General features: G+C 43.4%; 1 protein-coding gene across 6 annotated transcripts in view; it reads right to left on the bottom strand.

The window, feature by feature from the left end:
- The window catches only part of SLC20A2 (solute carrier family 20 member 2), a 107,649-nt gene that overhangs the window by 24,947 nt on the left and 62,587 nt on the right, over nucleotides 1–20,115 (bottom strand). For 5 of the 6 annotated variants that reach the window (XM_032328790.1, XM_032328789.1, XM_032328793.1 and 2 more), the window contains 5 exons: nucleotides 18,509–18,649; nucleotides 17,035–17,120; nucleotides 13,743–13,839; nucleotides 5,199–5,315; nucleotides 944–1,147 (listed from right to left, as the gene is read on the bottom strand). In XM_032328790.1, coding sequence (XP_032184681.1) covers nucleotides 944–1,147; nucleotides 5,199–5,315; nucleotides 13,743–13,839; nucleotides 17,035–17,120; nucleotides 18,509–18,649 — 645 coding nt within the window. The remainder of the gene's footprint in view (nucleotides 1–943; nucleotides 1,148–5,198; nucleotides 5,316–13,742; nucleotides 13,840–17,034; nucleotides 17,121–18,508; nucleotides 18,650–20,115) is intronic. The other variant, XM_032328794.1, reaches the window with a different exon arrangement.

Raw genomic sequence — 20,115 nt, 5'->3', positions numbered from 1 at the left:
TGGAAATTAAGGTTGTGGGGCATTTTCCAATTTTTTCCCCCATGCTTTCTTTTCCAAATTATTATAAAGAATGTGTAATATGGTTAAAATAGCAAAGGAAAGTTGGAAATGTACGAATGAATAGTATGGCCTTTGAAAGTGATGCTATTTTTCTCCTAAAATATGTCTTCTAGAAATTACCATGGCACTCTTTCCTGTTTCTAGTAACCAATAAAGGGATAATCCTTAAAGGAACTTCGGGAAACTTCATAGAGGAAGTTCACTGGGAGAGAGAAATTCTAGGTGCTCCTTAAAGGCCAATCATGACTGTCAGAGGCACTTATCTGTCAGATCAGTGGGACAAAACCCATTTGCTTTCTTTGGGCCAAGTCTGAGGCCGCACCTACAGGAAGCGAAAGCAGGTGCCAGGGCCCCACCTTGCAGGAAGGTGGGAGCTGCCCAGACAGGCTTGGCAGAGGCTGGGGCTCACCCATCATTCTCCGCAAATGTTAGGAGACAAAAGAACCCCACTGCCACAGGACAATCTCGATGTTCTCTGAGGTTTCTGTGATTCTACAGTAGGACGATGTCCTTGGTTCCAATTTCAGCTTTCTCCTTGTGTCTTCCGGGAGGAAGGTACACTTAGTGAGCTGGAAGGGCCAATCTCTGGCAGCTAAGTGACTGCCCCACAGAGGATGTGCGTGCAGCTGGCCGAGCCGCACGGAGGCTGGGCTCGGCCAATGTGTGGGCTCCTCATGAGACTAGAAATAGTTCTTGGAAGAACATTACAGGCCCAGAGTGAGCCTGCTCTGTTGACTGCATGGTCTCCTGAGACAGCCTTAGCACCTGGGTTTTCCCAAACCATGACACTGGGGAACACTTGTGTGCATGAAAACACTTGTATATCTCCCCCAGAACTGCTCTCTGCCACCACGCAAACCCAAATCCTCTGCACACATCTTACCATAGGAGGCTCGGGGGTGGTTCCCCACTGATGTGCCTTCCGAGGTCCCAGCTGGCTCCCCCGCTGGCCCCGTGAGAGGGACGGTGCTGTCATCATTGGCCTTGGCACCTGGTAGCTCTTTAAATACTGGGGACTCTGCTTCCTGAATTTTCCCGAGGCTTTCATCAGACACTCGCGATAAAGCAGCTTCTTTTTGTAATTTGCCTAAAGAAAATATAGCCATAACTGAAAATGCTGAAACAGAGTTCTTGTTATTAAAAATGAATATAAAGATGAATATTTGTCTTTATACTTTAGTACTACTTACTTGGGAAATGAAAAAAATATAGTTACAGCTACATAGAAAAAAATAAAGTGGAGAGTTCAATTATCTGGGAAAACCGAGCCAGAAAATTCAGCTACTGAGTATAAGAGGGAGGCTCCGGCCTCAGTTCTCTCCTCCAAAACCAACAAATAGAGATGGCTAGATTCGGTCCCCACGGTCCTGTCTGGGGCCAGCATTCTGTAATCCTACAACCATCTGGAATGGTCTTCTGTGTTCTTAAACTAACCTCAAAATCACTCAAGTGTTTATCCTTTTTGTCTTCAGAGCTATTAGTTATAGTTTGTTTGGTTTTCTTCTGTTCAATAAATTATTGGTCTCCGATTTCTTCAGGTCACCAAATCTTAGGAAACAAGTAAATCATCTTCCAAAAAGGAACAGAGAGATCCTACTTACTTTTAAAAATCTTTTTACTTTCAAAAAAAAGGAGAAGGGATTTTTTAAAAAGCTGCTCGAAAGTTCTGTAGCATTCTTTTTAATCAGATCCGATAAGTGGTGCAGCTGATTTAATGATCTCACTGCTTGTAAATTCTCCTGGGCAAATCTCTAAGCTCTTACCTACAAAACTAAAATGCAAGTATTTTCAGTTCCTCTGCTGGATACACCTACAGCATCTCCATCCCCTCTCTCTATTAAGAGAGTCAGAAGAAACACACACAGATCTTCCAAAACGACACTTCTGTTCTGTACTACAGGGAACGAAGAAAGGTACACGCAGATCTCCTACCACAAGGCGCTTATAATCAAAATGAGAGAAGGTAATATTTGTAATGATAACAATAATAATTAAGCAAAATCGTTAACGCTTACATGAGACAGGTTTCATTATTTTCTGCTCTTTATTAATGAGCACACTGAGGTACAGAGATTAAGTCATTTGAGCAGAGTCACCCAGGTGGTAAATTGCAGGCAGTTTAGGGCTATGGTTCGTGTCCTTAATCACTAGTGTGTACTTAAAACAACCAAACAAGAAATATATACTGAAATAACAAAAGATGGCACTGACCAAAAGAAAAAAAAATTTCCTGGGAAGCCAGAATGGGGAGGAATGTCAGTTTCCTGCTGTTATATTAATAGCCTTAAGATGAAAAGTGAAGATTTTATAGTCTATTTGACAAGAATGTTCAGATAGTAGGAAAAGCCTTTAAACGTCAAAGCATTTAAGTATGGGGTTCAATCAGGCCAGTGGCATGTTTTAAGTGGCTCATTTTAGGCAGCAGCAGCAACTTATCAACCCATTACTGACGTGGCTTTACTATTGAGTCTGATGTTGGATGTATTAATTAATGTAGATCTTTTTTGTATTCGTTTTTAAATTTATACAGTAAGACTTATGTGCGTAATGTGAGTCCTTCCTGATTGTAAGACCTGTCTGGATCCGTGTAACCGTCACCACAAGCAGGACACAAGAGAGATTCCATCACCTCCCAAAACTCCTCCGAGTAGTCAGACCCCCTGCCCAGCTCCTTGGCAACCACTGACTGTCTATGTCCCTACAGTTTTGCCTTTTTCAGAATGTCGTATAAATGAAACCACAACATTTGTGATTTTTATAAAAATTTTAAAAAGGGAAAAAACTTTTGTGAGTGGATGAAACAAAGGGTTTTTAGATGTGACACCCAAAATACAACTTAGGGAAAAAAAAGAAATTGGTAAACTACACTTCGTGAAGACTAAAAACTGAGAAACACTATTAAAAGAATGAAAAGACAAGCTACAGATTGGGAGGAAGTTATTTGCAAATCCCCTGACAAAGGGCTTGTATTCAGAACATAGAGAGGGGGGCGCCTGGGTGGGTTAAAGTGGGTTAAAGCCTCTGCCTTCAGCTCTGGTCATGATCCCAGGGTTCTGGGATCAAGCCCCGCATTGGGCTCTCTGCTCAGCGGGGAGCCTGCTTCCCTTCCTCTCTTTCTGCCTGCCTCTGCCTACTTGTGATCTCTGTCAAACAAATAAATAAAATCTTAAAAAAAAAAAAAAAAGAACATAGAAATCTGTGAAAACAGCAGTTAAAAATGAGCAAAAAATAAGAACACACACTTCATCAGTAAAGCTAGATAAATGGCAAGTAAGTCCTGTTAGTCATCAAGGAAGTACAAATTAAAATCACAAGATATCACTACACACTGATCTGGATGGCTCAAAATAATATGGACAAATTTTATGCATTTTATTTCTTTCCCTAAAAGTCTTCTCACTATTTTCATTTAAATCTATGATAACTTGGTTATTTTTTTTTTTTTTACAGGTGTGAGGTTTTAGTCGAGGTTCTTTTTCTGCATACAGATGTCCAAATGTTCTAATACCATTTGTTGAAAGATGAGTCTCTCTCCACTGAGGTGCCTCTGTACTTTGTTGAAAATCAATGTGCTGTATTTATGTGGGTCTATTTCTGGACTTTAGTCTGTTCTGTTAACGGGGGTATCTATTTTTTCACTAATACCACACAGTCTGGTTGCTTTATATGAATCCTATGAATCCTCCAACGTGTTCTTTTTCAAAATTGTTTTTGGCTATTCTAGTTCCTTTACCTTTCCATATAGATTTTAAAAGCACCTTGTCTAAATCTACAGAATATCTTGCTGGATTTTAATTTAAATTTTATTAAATCTAGGGAGCAATTTAACAAGAACTGACATCTTAACTCTTACGGGGTCTTCCAATTCATGAACATGGTATGTCTCCTCATTTGTTTTGCTCTTCTTTGAAAGATGGGTTTTCAAATTCTGGTATGTCCACACTGAAACACAACTGTAAGGCACACTCTGAGGCCAAAAGTAAATACTTCCTGTCTTTTGAGAGCCCTATAAGAGCATGTGGCCTCACGGCTTGCAATTATGTTGCTAGTGACAGAAAAACAACTCTGGCAACTTTCTGACCCATATTCTTCTTTTAAAAAAAAAAAAGCGTTTGTTGAGGTGTAATTTATACATAAAAAAATACATACATTTTAAGTGTATAGGCAGATGACCTATGATGAATGAGTACACCCTATAAACACTCCCCCAACTGGGACAGAGAACATTTCTATGACCCTGGAATGCTCCCGTGTGTCCTTTTGCTATCAGTCTCCTGTAAACTCCCTACCACCTCCAGCACCCAGTGGTTTCTATCACTGTAGATTAGTTTTCTCTAGAATCATACAGTATATACTCTTGTATCTGGCTTCTTCTACTCAAAGCAATGTGTATGAAATTCATTATGCTGTGGTAGTTCATTCTCTAGTGCTAAGGAGGTTTCTACTGGATGAACCGACCACAGTTTTGGTTATTCTTTCACCTATTTAGGAACACTGGGGCTGTTTCTAGTTTTTCCTGTTATGATACAATGACTGTATACAAGCCTTTTTATGAATGTGTGTTTTCACTTTTCTTGGATAAATACCTAGGAGTGGAATTACTGGGTCATGTGGTAAATGTAAGCTTAACTTTACAGGAAACGTATTCTAACTTCCGGAGTGGGTGGACCATTTACATTTCACCGTGAGCGCATGAGAGTTCTAGTTATCCCACCTCTTCATCGACTTCGAAATAGTTCCTTCACTTTTAGCCTTTCCTGTGGGTGTGAACTGATATTTTATTATGGTGTTAATTTGCATTTTATATAATTTGATATTATATTATGGTGTTAAAATGCATTTCCCTGCATTTTCCCTAATGTTTTTCATCAGGCCGGTAGGACCTGACTAAACAGTTAACTTGTAGTTATCCGAGGCAACCAGGACCTTACTGCTCACTCAAGTCACAAGTTACCAAGAAAAAGTTTGAGGGGGAAAGTAGGCAGGAGCCAAGAGACAAGGATGGGGCATGTATCTCAGTGCTGTGTTCCAGAGTCAGACGCTTCCAGTTTCCTGCGTTAGTAAGGGTGATGGTGGATTATACCTGAAGCCCCAGGAACCAGGGATTTTGTGAGTGAGAGGAAGAAAAAAGCCCTTACCTGCTATTTTCCTCCGCATCCATGGACACACAAAGAGCCATACAAAAAGGGCGAACAGCAGCGCCACACCAAAGGAGATGAGTGCTATCGCCCACATGGGAAGGACCAGACCAAGCACTGGGAAGTACAAAGGACAGTGGTGTTGTCAGTGGATACCATCTGAAAGGTCAAGCCTCATATCAACAAAAATTTACATTTCCTAAATCCAAAATGAATCACCTGGACTTTGTATTTAATAAAACTCTCAACCAAAAAAAAAATCTACAGTTTTGAGAGTAGGAAGGAGGGTGTGTGTTTAAGACACACTCCATCTTGTCACTACGTGGCTAAACTGTGTAGTAGTAAGCCAACTATTAACATTTTACCAAGGCGGCTCAAACAGTGGATTAAGTTGAAAAAAAGCCATTTACTCATTATCTCAACACCGAGACTCTGGGGTGGACAAACATGGCCAAGAAGGGACTCTGCCGTCTTCTGCCCGGCCGCCGGCCCCCTCCCAGGCAGTGAGGAGCCGAGGTCTGGAAGCCTCACAGCACATGGCTGCTGACTGCTGCCTGTCTGGGTTTCTGAGGAGTCAGCAGCCCTGCTTTAAATGGCCAGGACACTCTGACCACATCCACAGACTTTTTCAAAGTCAGCTTGGAAACAAAAGTTTTTTTTCAAAGGACACTGACCTTCAAACTTAACTCTTCTTTGAAGTGTCAACTCATGGAATTACAACACAGAAAAACTTTTCATTAAAATTCAATAACGCGCACTAAGTTGCAATTACAATAGCCAATGAAAGGGGCGAAGGGCACATGGTTGAGGAATATCCCATTCTCCAGGCACTGTACTGTCTCCAGAACTCATCACTCTGCATCTTGTACTCTCCGCTCACTGCTGGCACCAGGCAATGTGTCACCCGCGTTCCCAGGTTTCTACTTAAACAACACCCTTGCACAGGAACGAGCAGACGTGTACAATACTCCCGTGGCGTTATGTGTAACAGTAAGAATGTGCAAGACAGTGAATATGTGCATCATTATGGAAACATGAAAAAAAAAGAGGCCGATCTCTGTATACTGGTTAAGGAAGAGGCCCACGATCTAGTAAGGAAGAAAGGCCGCCTGGATGTATCTCATGATCCAATTCAGGATTAAAAGAGAAAACCCCATATTTATACTCTTCCCAGACGTACAAGCGTGTAGAAAAAGTTCTGGAATGATACAAGGGCTCTTCCTGTAAAGAGAAAGGAAATTGGAGGGGGCTTTCACTTCTCACTACATATACATTTGTACTGTACTTGGACAACATGTAATAAGCATGTCGCTTTTGTAAACTGTTAAATATGTTTTTAAAGTTTTAGAGGAATAAACTATTTAAAGCCTGGCTCTTTGCTCTTGGATTACATAAATCTTTCATGATGCAGGCTTTGTTACACTGCTAACCATTTCATACATACAAAACCAGTCAACGTTATTCAATTAAGGTATCAGTAAACATTTTGGTAACTGTAAGAGGTAGAATGGGTAGTTAATACTGTGAGAGCCATGATTAGCCTATATAAATAGGAAAAACAAAAAACCAGAATCACCTAGCTTAATTCTAGCTCAGGGATCACCGGTAGGAGTAAGGACACTCAGGAGCTCGATAATCCACTCCGAGCACTCACTCTGACGTCAGGAAGCTACGGACTAGGGCCCGGGGGGTGGGGGGGTTGGGGGAGAGGGCGTTGGACCCTGTTAGCTGGCAGCCCAGCTCCTGCTCTGGTTCTGCCACTTGTAAAACCACTCAGGCTTCCCTCACTGGGCTGTACCCGTGGGCCTTGGCTTCCTGTCTTCTGCTTTACAACTTCACATCAGTATCTTAATACATGTGATAAAAAATCACGTCAAAGCTGGTTCTTGCCCAACTGAGTAGTAACTGTTAATTGGCAACATCGAACTGATAAACAAAGAACAGCACCAATCACTCTTATAGATTAAAAGGTTTTTTGTATTTTGGGGTTTTTTTGAGAGAGCGAGAAAAGCCATGAGCAGTGCAGAAGGGCAGAGGCAGAAGCAGACTCTCCGCTGAGCAGGGAGCCCGATGTGGGAATCAGTCTCAGGAACCTGGGATCATGACCTGAGCTGAAGGCAGATGCATAACTGCCCAAGCCACACAGGGACACCAAGTATTTGGTTTTTGAAGAGGTTTTCTTTGTGCCTTCTACTTTAGTTGATAAAATTGTTAACTGTGCTACGTTTAGCTTCATTGTGTAAATCTGATATAAGAGGGGCAAGTCCCTCTACTGTGGGAAAAGAGAATCTGGAGATATATATATCTTCATAGATTTTATATATTATCTACCTCTCTATAATCTATTTTATTTTTATTTATTTATTTTAAAGATTTTACTTATTTATTTGACAGACAGAGATCACAAGTAGGCAGAGAGGCAGGCAGAGAGAGAGAGGGGGGAAGCAGGCTCCCTGCTGAGCAGAGAGCCCAATGCGGGGCTCGATCCCAGGACCCTGAGATCACAACCTGAGTCGAAGGCAGAGGCTTAATCCACTGAGCCACCCAGGCGCCCCCTGTATAATCTATTTTAAATGAGTGAGCATGTTTGCTCTTGGGCACTATTTTTTTCCACCCATGCTGAGTACAACCACAATAAAAGCAGAGAAGGGCTGCTTTCTATGTTCCTTCCAAGCCCGTCTTCATGCTTTCTGCTGGGGTCCCATGGGAACCCTGAGGCATCAGGACCAACATCCAAAAAAGAGAAACTGAGGTTGGCGACAAGACTTTTGATCCTTTGCCTTGACAAAAAGCCACACCACCACCTGCCCTTGGTAGCTCTATCATCACAATCTCTTTTGCCATCAGTTTGGCCTGGGTAGTGGCCAGAAAGCTCTGAGGTCACCTTAAGTCACGAGAAGCTGGAAGGGAGAATAGCGGATAAACACATCACTGAGGGCAGAAGTGGAGGAGAGACAGTAAAAAAAAATCAAGGAAGAGAAAAACCATAGGAATTCGGGAAAATGGTGAAAGTCACTGATAACGAAAGCAGAAGGGAAAAGAATGGGGACAGAATTTGGATCTGACCAAACTATTCTAGCAATTTAGTAATGTACCAAGGCAGCAAACGAACACAAGGTTCACTTTATAAAAGCCATCACATAAGACATGCAAACAGACTGTTAACATCACATTGCTGTGATTGGTATTAAATATACAAAAGCAAGTTTCATGGAAAACAAACAATTAAGTATAAAAATTTGGTGTAGAAAGGCACCTGAATCAATGCACATCCGAGGCAAAACTTTTGACAAAACTACTTTGCCTTGTCTTCCTGTGAGGATCTCAAACTGCTTTCCAACATCACACCTTAAGTTGGCAATAAGACACAGGGTGCCTCGTCACTCTGTGGACACGGAGCAAACTGTTCCCTTCCCTCGGCCAGGAGTGGCCATGGGAGCCCACACGGACACCGACACCGGGGCTGTGAGGCCCAGCCCTCCAACCCAGGCACACGATGGCCAGTTTCTCAATAGCTAAGACCAGATGACCAGGGATGCAGCTCTAACCTCGAACATCTTCACAGTTTGATCTCAAATCCCCCAAGGATCAGAATAGGCAGGAGACTTTTCAGAAACACTATCTTCTGGGTTCATTACTTTGTTATACCTCTCGTTTCTCACCTCTGATGGTCACTGTCAGAATCTACAGAATAAAAGCAACTCCTATAAAACCAATAGGGCATTAACTATATATTACTTCCTTTATGCCCCCACTTCTCAGCATCTCTCCACAGCCTTTCTTCTTCTCTAATTTTATAAATAATATATGCTTACTATGAAAATATCAGTACAAAACTATATGATATACAATTATAAAAATTCCTCATTCTAGAGAAATAATATCAACGATTTTGTGTTTCTCTTTCCAGGTATTTTCCAAATATAAACATACAGTATAAAATGCTTGTGAGAATCTTTTTCTTCCTTTGTTAAAAAAATGAACAGATATAGAATCAAACTGATATATTGTTCTGTGATTTCATTTCCCATATACAATACATCGTGGACATCTTTCCACAGTCTCTCTCTCTCTCTCACACACACACACACACTCACCCCTTTATCTCATGTGCAGATGCTGATGCTGCTGGGTGAGGGACCACACTTTGACCCGGAAGTTAAACACAACCGCTAGAGGTGAGCTTAGCCTATCAGCTCTGGCAGCCCAAAGTAGCATGCAATGAACTTCAGCGCTCATTCTTTCAAAACTGAACAAAACCAGGTCCCACACAACTGAAGACTTTTTCATTACAAATAAACCTCAGGCCTTTATCCAACCCAAGTGAGCACTTTATTTCCTAAAGTTATTTTTGCTTCTTGCAAATTATTTTTTTTAAGGACAAAAATACAGAGAATTTTTTAAAGTGCTCAGGCTTTGAAGTAGAAGAATGACTTTTTTTTTTCTGAGAAAAGTTATGTCAAATGCAAAGTAAAACAAATCAAACTCAGCCCAAGATATAAACAACTTCAAAATAATTTAGAATGGAGGAGCAGAGAAATCAAAACACAGCACTAGAGCTCAACAGCCAGTGAGCCCCACTGAAGTTGTGTCCATGCGTAAAAATGCTATTTATCAGAAGTTCTTACAGCTGAAACAGGGAAGGATTAATGTTGCTACTCATTTTTGTGAGGGAATTTTGTTCCTTCCTTTTGCCTCTGAGGCAGCTACGTGTTGGACGGAAGGGAAGGGAAGTAGGAGGAATACATTCCAGACCAGCAGGAAGGCCGACAAATTTTGAAAGGAGACTGACTGAGTCACCGTCGAAGGGACCCTTCTCAGCTCAGCCTTATCACCAAATATGACACCACTGCTATCAGACAGAGTGGAGCACTAGACAATGGAAGTCTGGTTTGAAGGGCAAAAGTTAACCTTTGCTTAAATAAACAGAAGATCTGGACACACTTAATGGTATTCTACAAACATGCCCCAGGAACCAAAATATTAGCAAAGTCCTTTTCTGACTTAGTGGGGAAACAAAATTACCTTCTTTTCTCTCCTTCTCCTCTAGACAAGCCCTCCCCACCCCCCCACCCCGGAAAACTTCAAGTAAGAAGCTTTCCAAACTGACAAGTGGGAAAAAATAAAAAGATAGGATGACTCAGGATATGCTGGCAACTTGAGGCGGAAAAGATGAGCTACTTATGACTGATGGTCACAAAATAGGCTCTAAAACGTATTACGAGTCACTACGGGTCGGGCACTGTGTGCGCACCCTGCCTGCATTGTCTCAGATAATGTGGTGGCCTTTCGCGGAAGTCCTCCTGCTGTCCTCACTTTATTGTGACGCACAGAGGCTCAGAGGTGAGACATGACGTTCCTGACAGCACAGCTGCCCAACCAAAGTCCTTAATGTTAACCCCAGCAGGGTGAATACTATCTGGGCTTTCAAATGAGGAATGATCCTGGAGGTGCTTGTACAAAAGATTTAATATCCCTAATTAAAAGAGGTAGTGGGGCGCCTGGGTGGCTCAGTGGGTTAAAGCCTCTGTCTTCGGCTCAGGTCATGATCCCAGGGTCCTGGGATCGAGTCCCGCATTGGGCTCTCTGCCCAGCAGGGAGCCTGCATACCCCCCCTCCTCGCCTGCCTCTCTGCCTACTTGTGACCGCTCTCTCTGCCAAATAAATAAATAAATAAATAAATAAATAAATCTTTAAAAAAAATAATAAAAGAGGTAGCTACTCTTTTTACAGTACCTGTATATTAAATATATACAAAAACATAGAACCAGTTTTCTAAATGTATTAGAAGCCTTTTTTTTTGAAAGAGAAAGGGAGAGAGAGAGAGAGAGAGAGCGTGAGCAGGAGGAGAGGCAGAGGGAAAGAATCCTAAGCAGGTTTCATGCCCAGCACAGAGGCCACTGTGGGGCTCAATCTCACGACCCTGAGATCATGACCTGAGCCAAAATCAAGAGTTTTATGCTTAACTGAATGAGCCACTCAGGTGACTGCACTGAAAGCCATTTGTAAAGAGAATGAAAAGAAGGGGAAGAATGTATGAAGGTGGGTGTATGTTTGTTTGCTTGTTTGAAGTAGGCTCCAAGGTTAGCACTGACTGTCATTAACGGTGACAGGAGGGACCAGGAACTGTGTAGCAGGTGTCTAACCCGTGTCACGTGTCAGTGTAACGTCATCACACAGAGCCCGGGGCTCGGGAGTAGGATTCTCTACCTCACTAGTTACATGCCCTTGGCGACTCAGCTCTGCCGCGCTTCGCTTCCCTGTCTGCACTGCCAGGGGACCAAAAGGATTAATTCATGTGTGATTCAGCTCACTAAAACTCAGCATTTATATTCCTTCTTTCTTTCAGCCTCCTTGTGAAGTACTGATGTTATCCTTAGCATCTCATCCATCAAACAGTTCAGTTTTCTCTACAATATTTACTACTCCCCTCAGATGATTCTCTCAGCAAATCTGGAGTAAAACTGCAGCAAATGATGAGGAAACAGGAAAGAAGAGATGGAAAAAATTAGACCAAGTATAGAATAAGGCAAATTTTACTTAAAATCACACAGTTGACTTCTGACGTTCAGAAGAACCACCAGAACCAAGAAGCATAGAATGTAGAAAAAAACAAAATGCAGAAATAAAAATAAATCATCCTCATTTATACCAATTCCCATTTCTGGGACTTGGTACTACAAAGGCATCCCGAGCCTCCCCTCAGTTCCCAAATCACTAAGCCGAGAGGTGGCTGTTCACACCGGCTGGGCTTTTTCTTCCACCACCTTGTGCTCTGGGAGCCGATATAAAAATTAAGAACAAGAGTCCCTGGAACGCCTGGGTGGCTCAGTGGGTTAAGTCTCTGCCTTGGGCTCAGGTCATGATCTCAGGGTCCTGGGATCGAGCCCTGCATCGGGCTCTCTGCTCAGCAGGGAGCCTCCTTCACCCCCCTACCTCTGCCTGCCTCTCTGCCTACTTGTGATCTCTCTCTCTGTCAAATAAATAAATAAAATCCAAAAAAAACCAAAAACAAAAACAAAAACCAAGAGTCCCGAGGAGCGAGGAGATGGGATGCACACCACAGCTCCACGACGGCTCTTTCCCATCCTGGTGCTCAGGGCCGGCTGAGTGCCGTGTGAACGCTTCGGGAGAGTCACACTTGGTGGTGGGATTAACTCTGTGGTGCAGAGCTGTGATCTCCTCACGTCCAATTTTCTTATGTACTGAGAAGACAGTCTGTGACACACACCCTTCCCAGTCCATAAATTACAAAACGCCCGGGGCCACCAGGCTGCTCATATCTGAGGCTGGGGTTCCATCCCCCTCAGGCTCTCCTAGTCCCCATGAGCTTCAGCTTTGTGCTTTCCATATAACTTAAGGCAGCTGTGATGCTCTACCCCTGGGCTCCCACCCAAAGTCTGGAAGCCCTGATCATGAGTATTTAAACACTGAAGATTAACACTCTGAATGCTGCAGAGAGGCCAAATCAGAAAGTTATATGATGTTAACATTTATTCAGAAAAAGTTTCTTATGCGCAGTACTGAAGTACACACACATAATTATATATGTCTGAGAAACACGGCTTTGATGACACTGAGTTTGAGGAATTCGTAAGGACATTCCCCCATTTTGGAAGAGGGTACTTCTCAACTGTTATGACGTGCTACTTAGGGGAAATTTTATCTTTTTGAACAGGAAGAGGGAGATTTTGGTCAGATATGGCCGATAACTGAATCTTATTCCATAAAGAATATTCACAAGAAGAAAAATAACACAAACTATCTGCTGACTCCAGATATCCCCACAGTAACAGGTATATTTGGGATCTCGCTGTAGGAGGCCACCACAAAGAGCAGCGGGAGGAAACCTCTCTACTAAACCATGTACAGAATGATTTCATTGGAATGCTCACCCATACTGAAATGTTTGCCAACAGGAACACCATTTATGTCTCTCTTGAGCCATCCAAAATGCCAAAGAAAACAACTTTTAACCCTACACCCCGCAAAGCCCCTAAAAACCTAATAAGAAGAACAAAAGCTGTCAGAATGGGAAGAAGTAATTCTGAAAATAAAATCACCACTGATTTCAGCATCTTAAAAAAGCAGAGGTGGGAAGGTGGCGTCCACTCACGGGATTCTTTGGTCAGACAAATGCCAGGGAGTTCGGCGTTTGTGCCACAGGCCACATCAGAGCTGCCTCTGCGTGTCACCGACATGTGGCCATTCACGTGCACCCCCCAAACGCCTCCGTGGCTCAGGGGAGGTGCTCAGTGTTAGACCCTGTGCTGAGACTTAGCACATGAAGGCTGCTGTGTTTCCACAGCAGGGTAAAAGGCAGAAGGAGGACTTCAAATTTCTTTTTTCACTTGAAAACCTGTTTGTTGCCTTTGTCCTTTGCATACTTCTTGAGTATTTAAAACAAGGACATGCATTTCCTCCTCCGTAATGAGCACAAAGGAGGTTTTTTACTGTCCGCCAACAATAGCGTGCCCAGTGAGACTGTGAAGTCTAACGCTACACACCTTTCCCGCCGAATTTAAGCTTCCAAGGAATTCTTACCTGGTGCTCCCGTGTACATGATGGAAAACACATTTATTGCTATTGTAGCTGCATAGAACACTGGGAGTGCCCGCAGGCCATTGGGAACAGGGTCCTCCTGTATGATAATGAGATAAAGTGGAAGGTCAGGATTCAGGAAGCCTCTGGAGCAAACAAAGGCAAAATGACAGAAAACACTGTTACGAGAAAGGCTTTCAAACAGTGGTGTGGCCAGAATGGCAGGCCATGTCGCTGCCGTGTGACCTGTTGCACATCAGCCTGGGCCGTGTCTCCTACACAAATACTGTTTCAAAGAGCACTATTGTGGCCAGGAGACACACTGAAGCGCTAGAATCACATGAGCTGATGTCAGATTTAGAAACAGAGCAGAGCTGTGAGGTTAAGCCAGTCCCTGGGGACCGAAGCCCAGAGCTCAGCATCTGCTTCAAAACCGGTGGCGCTCACTCCTCCAGCTAAGTTCAGGTTTGGCCCTGAAAATCCGCTCGCAACCAATATCTTGAGGCTCAGCCCTCAGAAGAGGCTCTCAGAGAGCCAAGTGACTTAAACACCACTGCATTACTGGGAGACTTTACTTCACCCTATTACACAACACATTTTAGCTCGATTAAAATGTATAAGGCAAATATATTACCATGGGCTGTGATTTTTTAAGATCTTTTCATAAAGCATAGTATATAACCTTCAACTACAGGAAGTTTTACACTAAATAACATCTGAGAGAATATTTGAAATGGAGGGTTTTAAGAAGATCTACAGAACATATCAAAGCAAAAATATGGACTGGAGCCCCTGGGTGGCTCAGCTGGTTAAGCATCTGCCTTAGGCTCAGGTCATGATACCAGGATCCTGGGATCAAGTCCCAAGTCGGGCTCCCTGCTCAGTGGGGAGTCTGCTTCTCCCTCTGCCTGCTGCTTCCCCTGCTTGTACATTCTCTCTCTCTCTGACAAATAAATAAATAGATAAATTTAAAAAAAAAATAAAAAACCATAGACTGGGAACTCCTCAGTACAGCACTGGCACGTTAGATGTCACTTAAATCATTCAAACAATGTCTAATTTCTAATAACCACATAAGACACTGGTGTTTATATGAATCTGCCTATGATAAAAAGAACATGAGATCTAAGAACTACTTTGGGCTATGGGAGTAAAGAGAAGTAGAGACTAAGATTCCTACTACCAAATGCAAACAGGTATGGAAATCAGGTGTGTCTGCAAAACAGTACAACCCATTCAGAACCTATTCTGGAATGTCTCAAGTAGCCATCAGCACTTGTCAAGAGGCTTGAGTTGAATGGTAATGGGGTATAAGGACCAGTAAGAGCAGGTGTCGCAAGTGATTCAACTGCATGAGACTCATAGCCAGACCAGCAAACAGGAAGAAGCCAGGACCCAGGGCAGGAGCAAGGATGAGGTACAGTGCTCTTCTAACCTGTCACGTACCCTGTGACAAGAACCCAGGTCCCGCCAAGAACGAAATGCTCGGGTGCTCAAATGCCCACTGCCCCTGGTTTCCAAAACGTTCTCTCAGGACGAGAGGTGCTGAACAAAGACACCCACCCGGAAACCTGGGAAGGTGTACAAGTGCTGAGTTTATGGTCTTTTTAATTGAATCACTTTATTTTTTCTCAAATAACTTATTCTTAAAACTCAAATGCCAACTGTCTCCAGACCTGTCTTCTCGCCCCCCTCCTGGCTCTCTCCCTCTCTCCTTTCTTTCCTTCCTTCCATCCGTCTATCCATCATCTGCTACTTATCTAAGCATCCGTCGTTCCCTCTTAAATACCAGTGTCTTCCCAAGCACGGCGCTGGGCACTGGACTACCAAAGTGAACAAGACAGTCATGGTTCTACTTGCACAGATCGTACAGTCGGATGGCAAGCAGGCCAGCACGCAAGTCGCACACCACCACACAGCACAACAGTGCAACGGTAAGAAGAAACAGAGCGTCGCAGAAGCATGAGAGGGAGGGAGGCAACCAGAACTGGCCGGGAGAAGAAAGGCTTTCGAGGAAGTGGCACAAGATGGCTGCGGAGCAGCAGGAGTTTGCAGGCAAGGATGGGTTCCAGGCAGAGGAAGTCAGAAAAGTGAAGTCTAGCAGGCAAGAGAGGGTGGCACCTTCCAAGAGGTAAATAAATATTAGTATGCAGGGAGCCCAAGAGAAGGAATGTAGCTTTGTACGGATCCAAGAGAAGGGAGTCCTCCGGTAGACTGCCAGGCAGCGCCATTGGGAAATAGTGGCGTCTTCAAGTGAGGATGCACTTGAGGGAAGACCTGCCCCGTGTCACACGTGCTCAGTGCGTGCTGTGACACAGGGACCTGGGGCCTGCTTTAGGGCGTATAAAATATTGCAACAACCCCTTGATGGTCAAAAAACTACAATCAAGTTTTTTCCTCCAGAATAGGGATCTTAGTAAGTTCTAATTTCAGTCTCCTTTCATTCTTGATAAAATCTACCCCCAGTAAGTGTATTTCCTTCTTTTCATCCTTTCCTCAGGGAGAAGAAAAAGTCAGTGTCTCAAGCTTGCTTTTTCTCTGTTAAAATAGAGAAAACACTTTATATTTGGGAAAAGAAATTTTCCAGGTGTGTGTAGTGGTAGTCTACTTCAAAATCTTCACACTCTCACTCTGTTCTGTTTAACATTCAGCAAAGAATTACTCTTCCTTTTCTGAGGTCTGCATGCAGTGCCAGGGAGCACTGCCTAATGAGCTAAATCACAGGGCACGAAACGCTACTTACAATGTTGCTTTCTGGGGAAGCCCCTCGGTACTCTACCTTGACTTGTTCTGCCGACTTTATTTTTTTTTAAAGATTTTATTTTTAAGTAATGTTTATACCCAACGTGGGGCTTGAAACCACAACCCTGAGATCAAGAGTGACATGCTCTATGGACTGAGCCAGCCAGACGCCCCTTTTGGCCTACTTTATTTTTAATTTTTTTTTTTTAAAGATTTTATTTATTTATTTGACAGACAGAGATCACAAGCAGGCAGAGAGGCAGGCAGAGAGAGAGAGGAGGAAGCAGGCTCCCTGCTGAGCAGAGAGCCCGATACAGGGCTCGATCCCAGGACCCTGAGATCATGACCTGAGCCGAAGGCAGCGGCTTAACCCACTGAGCCACCCAGGCGCCCCGTTGGCCTACTTTAAAATAAAGTCTAATCCTAACTGCAGGGTGCCGTGCCTTAACAAAGTAAAAATGCAATCATTCCTCTGACTCCTTAATTATTCATTTCTATTAAATAGAACCAAATTAGTTCTAAAACTTAATAAAAACCTAACAGCTTCACTTACCTTCTTTAGGATGAAAATTCTGATCAGTACAAACAGCACGCCAGACATGAAACCAGACAACAGTGGAGATATAAACCAAGAAGCAACTGAATAATTTAAAAAAAAAAAAAATCTAATGAATGTTAAAATTCTACATAAGTCATATTTATGCAATAGAATGATAACCAACACATAGTACCTACATTAATAAATACTGCTGGAATTATTCACCTTAACTCAGAACCCAACTGACCCTACTTCCCTGGCAGGGCTGACCTTCACACGTGCATAGCTATCCTCACACACACACAGAGTCCCGAGTCTGTGAGCACTCTCCCAGCACACGGTCAGGGAAGGGATCCCTGAGCCTGGCCTCGGAAGACAGTCTCCTGTGATTCCCTCTGAGCCCCTTCTGTCTGTTCTTCTTACCCATCCACAGATGGAAACCTGGTCCTTGCTCCACAGTAAAGTTATTTAAAAGGAGAGCCACCTTCCATTTCATTTTCCTAGGTCAGCCTGGTACTGCCATCCTGGTACTGTGGCCCAGCAGTTCCCATCTTGGCTGCACACTGGAAACATCTGGGGAGTTCTCAAACACCAGTTATGCTCAGGTTCCATTCCCAGAATTTAGATTTAAAAAGTTTGGAATGGGGTTCTGGGCATTGATATTTTTTAACTGCTTCTCCAGCTAATTCTCATGTATAGCCAGAGTTGAGTGACATTGTTCTAGAAGCCTCCTGGGATCTAAGGTGATTTTCCCAGCCATCTGTGTCCCTGGCTTGGGAGGTTAGGGATCTGTTTGACCTAGAGCTCTTGAGGCCACTGTGATTCTGATACGGGTGAGTAACCCAGTGGGTGGAGATGGGGCAGGAGAATGTTGTTCAGAAGAGGTGGGTTTGTACTTATGGGGCTGAATGGATTTCCTCCCTCTTGCTAAAAGGCAGAGCCAGGAGGCTGACCATCAGACCTGTCATACCCGTCCCTGCTGGGCAGCCTACAACCCAGAAAGAGCACTAGAGTGTCTCTTCTGTGGGGGCAGACAGGGAGACCTGCTGAATGCCATGAGCTAAGTAAGCCCGGCCTTGGGCCCTGGCTTCCCCATGACCACAAACCCTGCCTCCTGAACACGGAAGGTATTTCCTTCACGAGGGCCTCGTTTTTCTGACTACAGGCTCATTTCAATCACATACATTTCCTTTTTGTCTGGGAACAACAGATAGATACTGATTTTCAGAGCCAGATGACATCTGAAAAGAGTGGCATTAAAAAACAATCTAACACATAAAAGTTCACAGTCTCTGTTAGCAGAAATCTTAGGGGGAAATGTATTACCCACATAGGTCTTGTCTTCTAAAACTTAACATTTGAAAAAAAGAGAAAAGAAATAAATCTTAACATTTGAAGGGAGAAATAGATGATAATGGTGATTTTCAATAAGACTTACTCTAGAGAATGTAAAATGTGCTTCTGACAGGTAAAAGGAAATGGCAATTACCAATCTTGACGAGCTCCATCCACTGTACACCTTGTGTGCCAATCGCGACAAGTGAGAACCCTATGGTAGAGCCGACGATGCAATGAGTGCCTGAGATGGGGAGTCTCAGGAAGGACGCAATCAACTGCCAAACTGCTGACCCTGTAGGTTGGGAGATTTAAAAAAAAGAAAAGAAAAAAAAGTTAGTTATAGAATACAGTACCTCAAACAGCCACAAAAGGAAGAAATCCAAATTATAGTTCTCCATAATAGTATCTCCTGAGGGTTAATCGCCTAATAGTATCTATCTCCTAATAGTATCTCCCTAGGGCTGATTTTTTTAAAAAAAGATTTTATTTATTTATTTGACAGACAGAGATCACAAGTAGGCAGAGAGGCAGGCAGAGGGATAGGGGGAAGCAGGTTTCCGGCTGAGCAGAGAGCCCGCTGCGGGGCTCGATCCCAGGACCCTGGGATCATGACCTGAGCTGAAGGCAGAGGCTTTAACCCTCTGAGCCACCCAGGTGCCCAGCTAGGGCTGATTTTTTTACTGGATTCTTTCTTTACAGAATGCTAAAGTCCTGACAAAAATCACTCACTTTAGTCAAAGGGACACCCTTCAACACTGAAGGGATAATGATGATTTATTGAAAATATTTCCAGAAAAGTCTCTTGATGCCAGTTATTAACTGCCTTTTCCACAGTTAGGTACAGGTGCTGACGATGAACTTGTTCTAACGTGAAGTGTGGCCAAGACCGAGCAAGAGATTACAGACTCTAGTGAACACAGAGAAGTAGGAAAGGCTGCATACTGGAAAAGATGTCACTGCAGTTAACCCTATGGTCACATAATAAGGAGGGCTAGACGCTGGTGAGGTCACACGGATTAGTCTGTAAGAGAGACTGTAATATGCAAACAGTGGATCATTACACTGTACACCCGAAACTAATCTAGCGTTACACATCAGTGACACCTCAGTGAAAAAAGGGAGTGTGTAATTCCACATTGTTTTTTTGTATTTGTCTCTTGCATAAGAAGTCACTAAGGCATTTAACCCACAGGTGGGCATCTGCTCTCAGCCCCTGACCAGAATGCCAGGCATTTTCTTTGTATACTTTCTCGAGTCTTCTAATTCTTACCAGTTAAGAGGATCCTTAGCTTTGGCTTTGTGTCCTTTTACCTCAATTTCACCTCCTTTTCCAGGCTTAATGTTTTTCTAGGCTACAGTTCACTCCAGATATTTTCATAAGCAGATCAAATTTTGCAGTGCGTATTAAAAGCATCAGCTGGGCAAGATCACTTTCAGAAACAGTTGTTGAAAAGCTCATATAGAACTGTAAGGGAACAAAGGCCTTGGCTGATAAGCAGGGCACGTTATTAATCCCAAATGTTAATTCTGGAAATCTGGTTGCTTGGCAGCAGCACTTTTAAGCAGATCCCTGGCATTTTCTTCAAAAAGATCTGACTTAAAAAGGATCACTACTGGCTGTACAGGCCCTACTTTGGGCAGCAATGCTGACCACTGCTCCGTGAAGCTGGGCATACCCACCTGTGAGCCAAACTGGGCTCGACCCTATCCGTGGCTACCCCTGAAGCATGTGCTGGGAGGAGGAGGGGCCGTCCCCGT

This window comes from Mustela erminea, chromosome 21 (assembly GCF_009829155.1).
Source record: "Mustela erminea isolate mMusErm1 chromosome 21, mMusErm1.Pri, whole genome shotgun sequence".
In the NCBI taxonomy this organism is placed as follows: domain Eukaryota; kingdom Metazoa; phylum Chordata; class Mammalia; order Carnivora; family Mustelidae; genus Mustela; species Mustela erminea.
The sequence above is the reverse complement of the archived record's forward strand: the minus strand, read 5'-3'. Positions and strand labels throughout refer to the sequence as shown.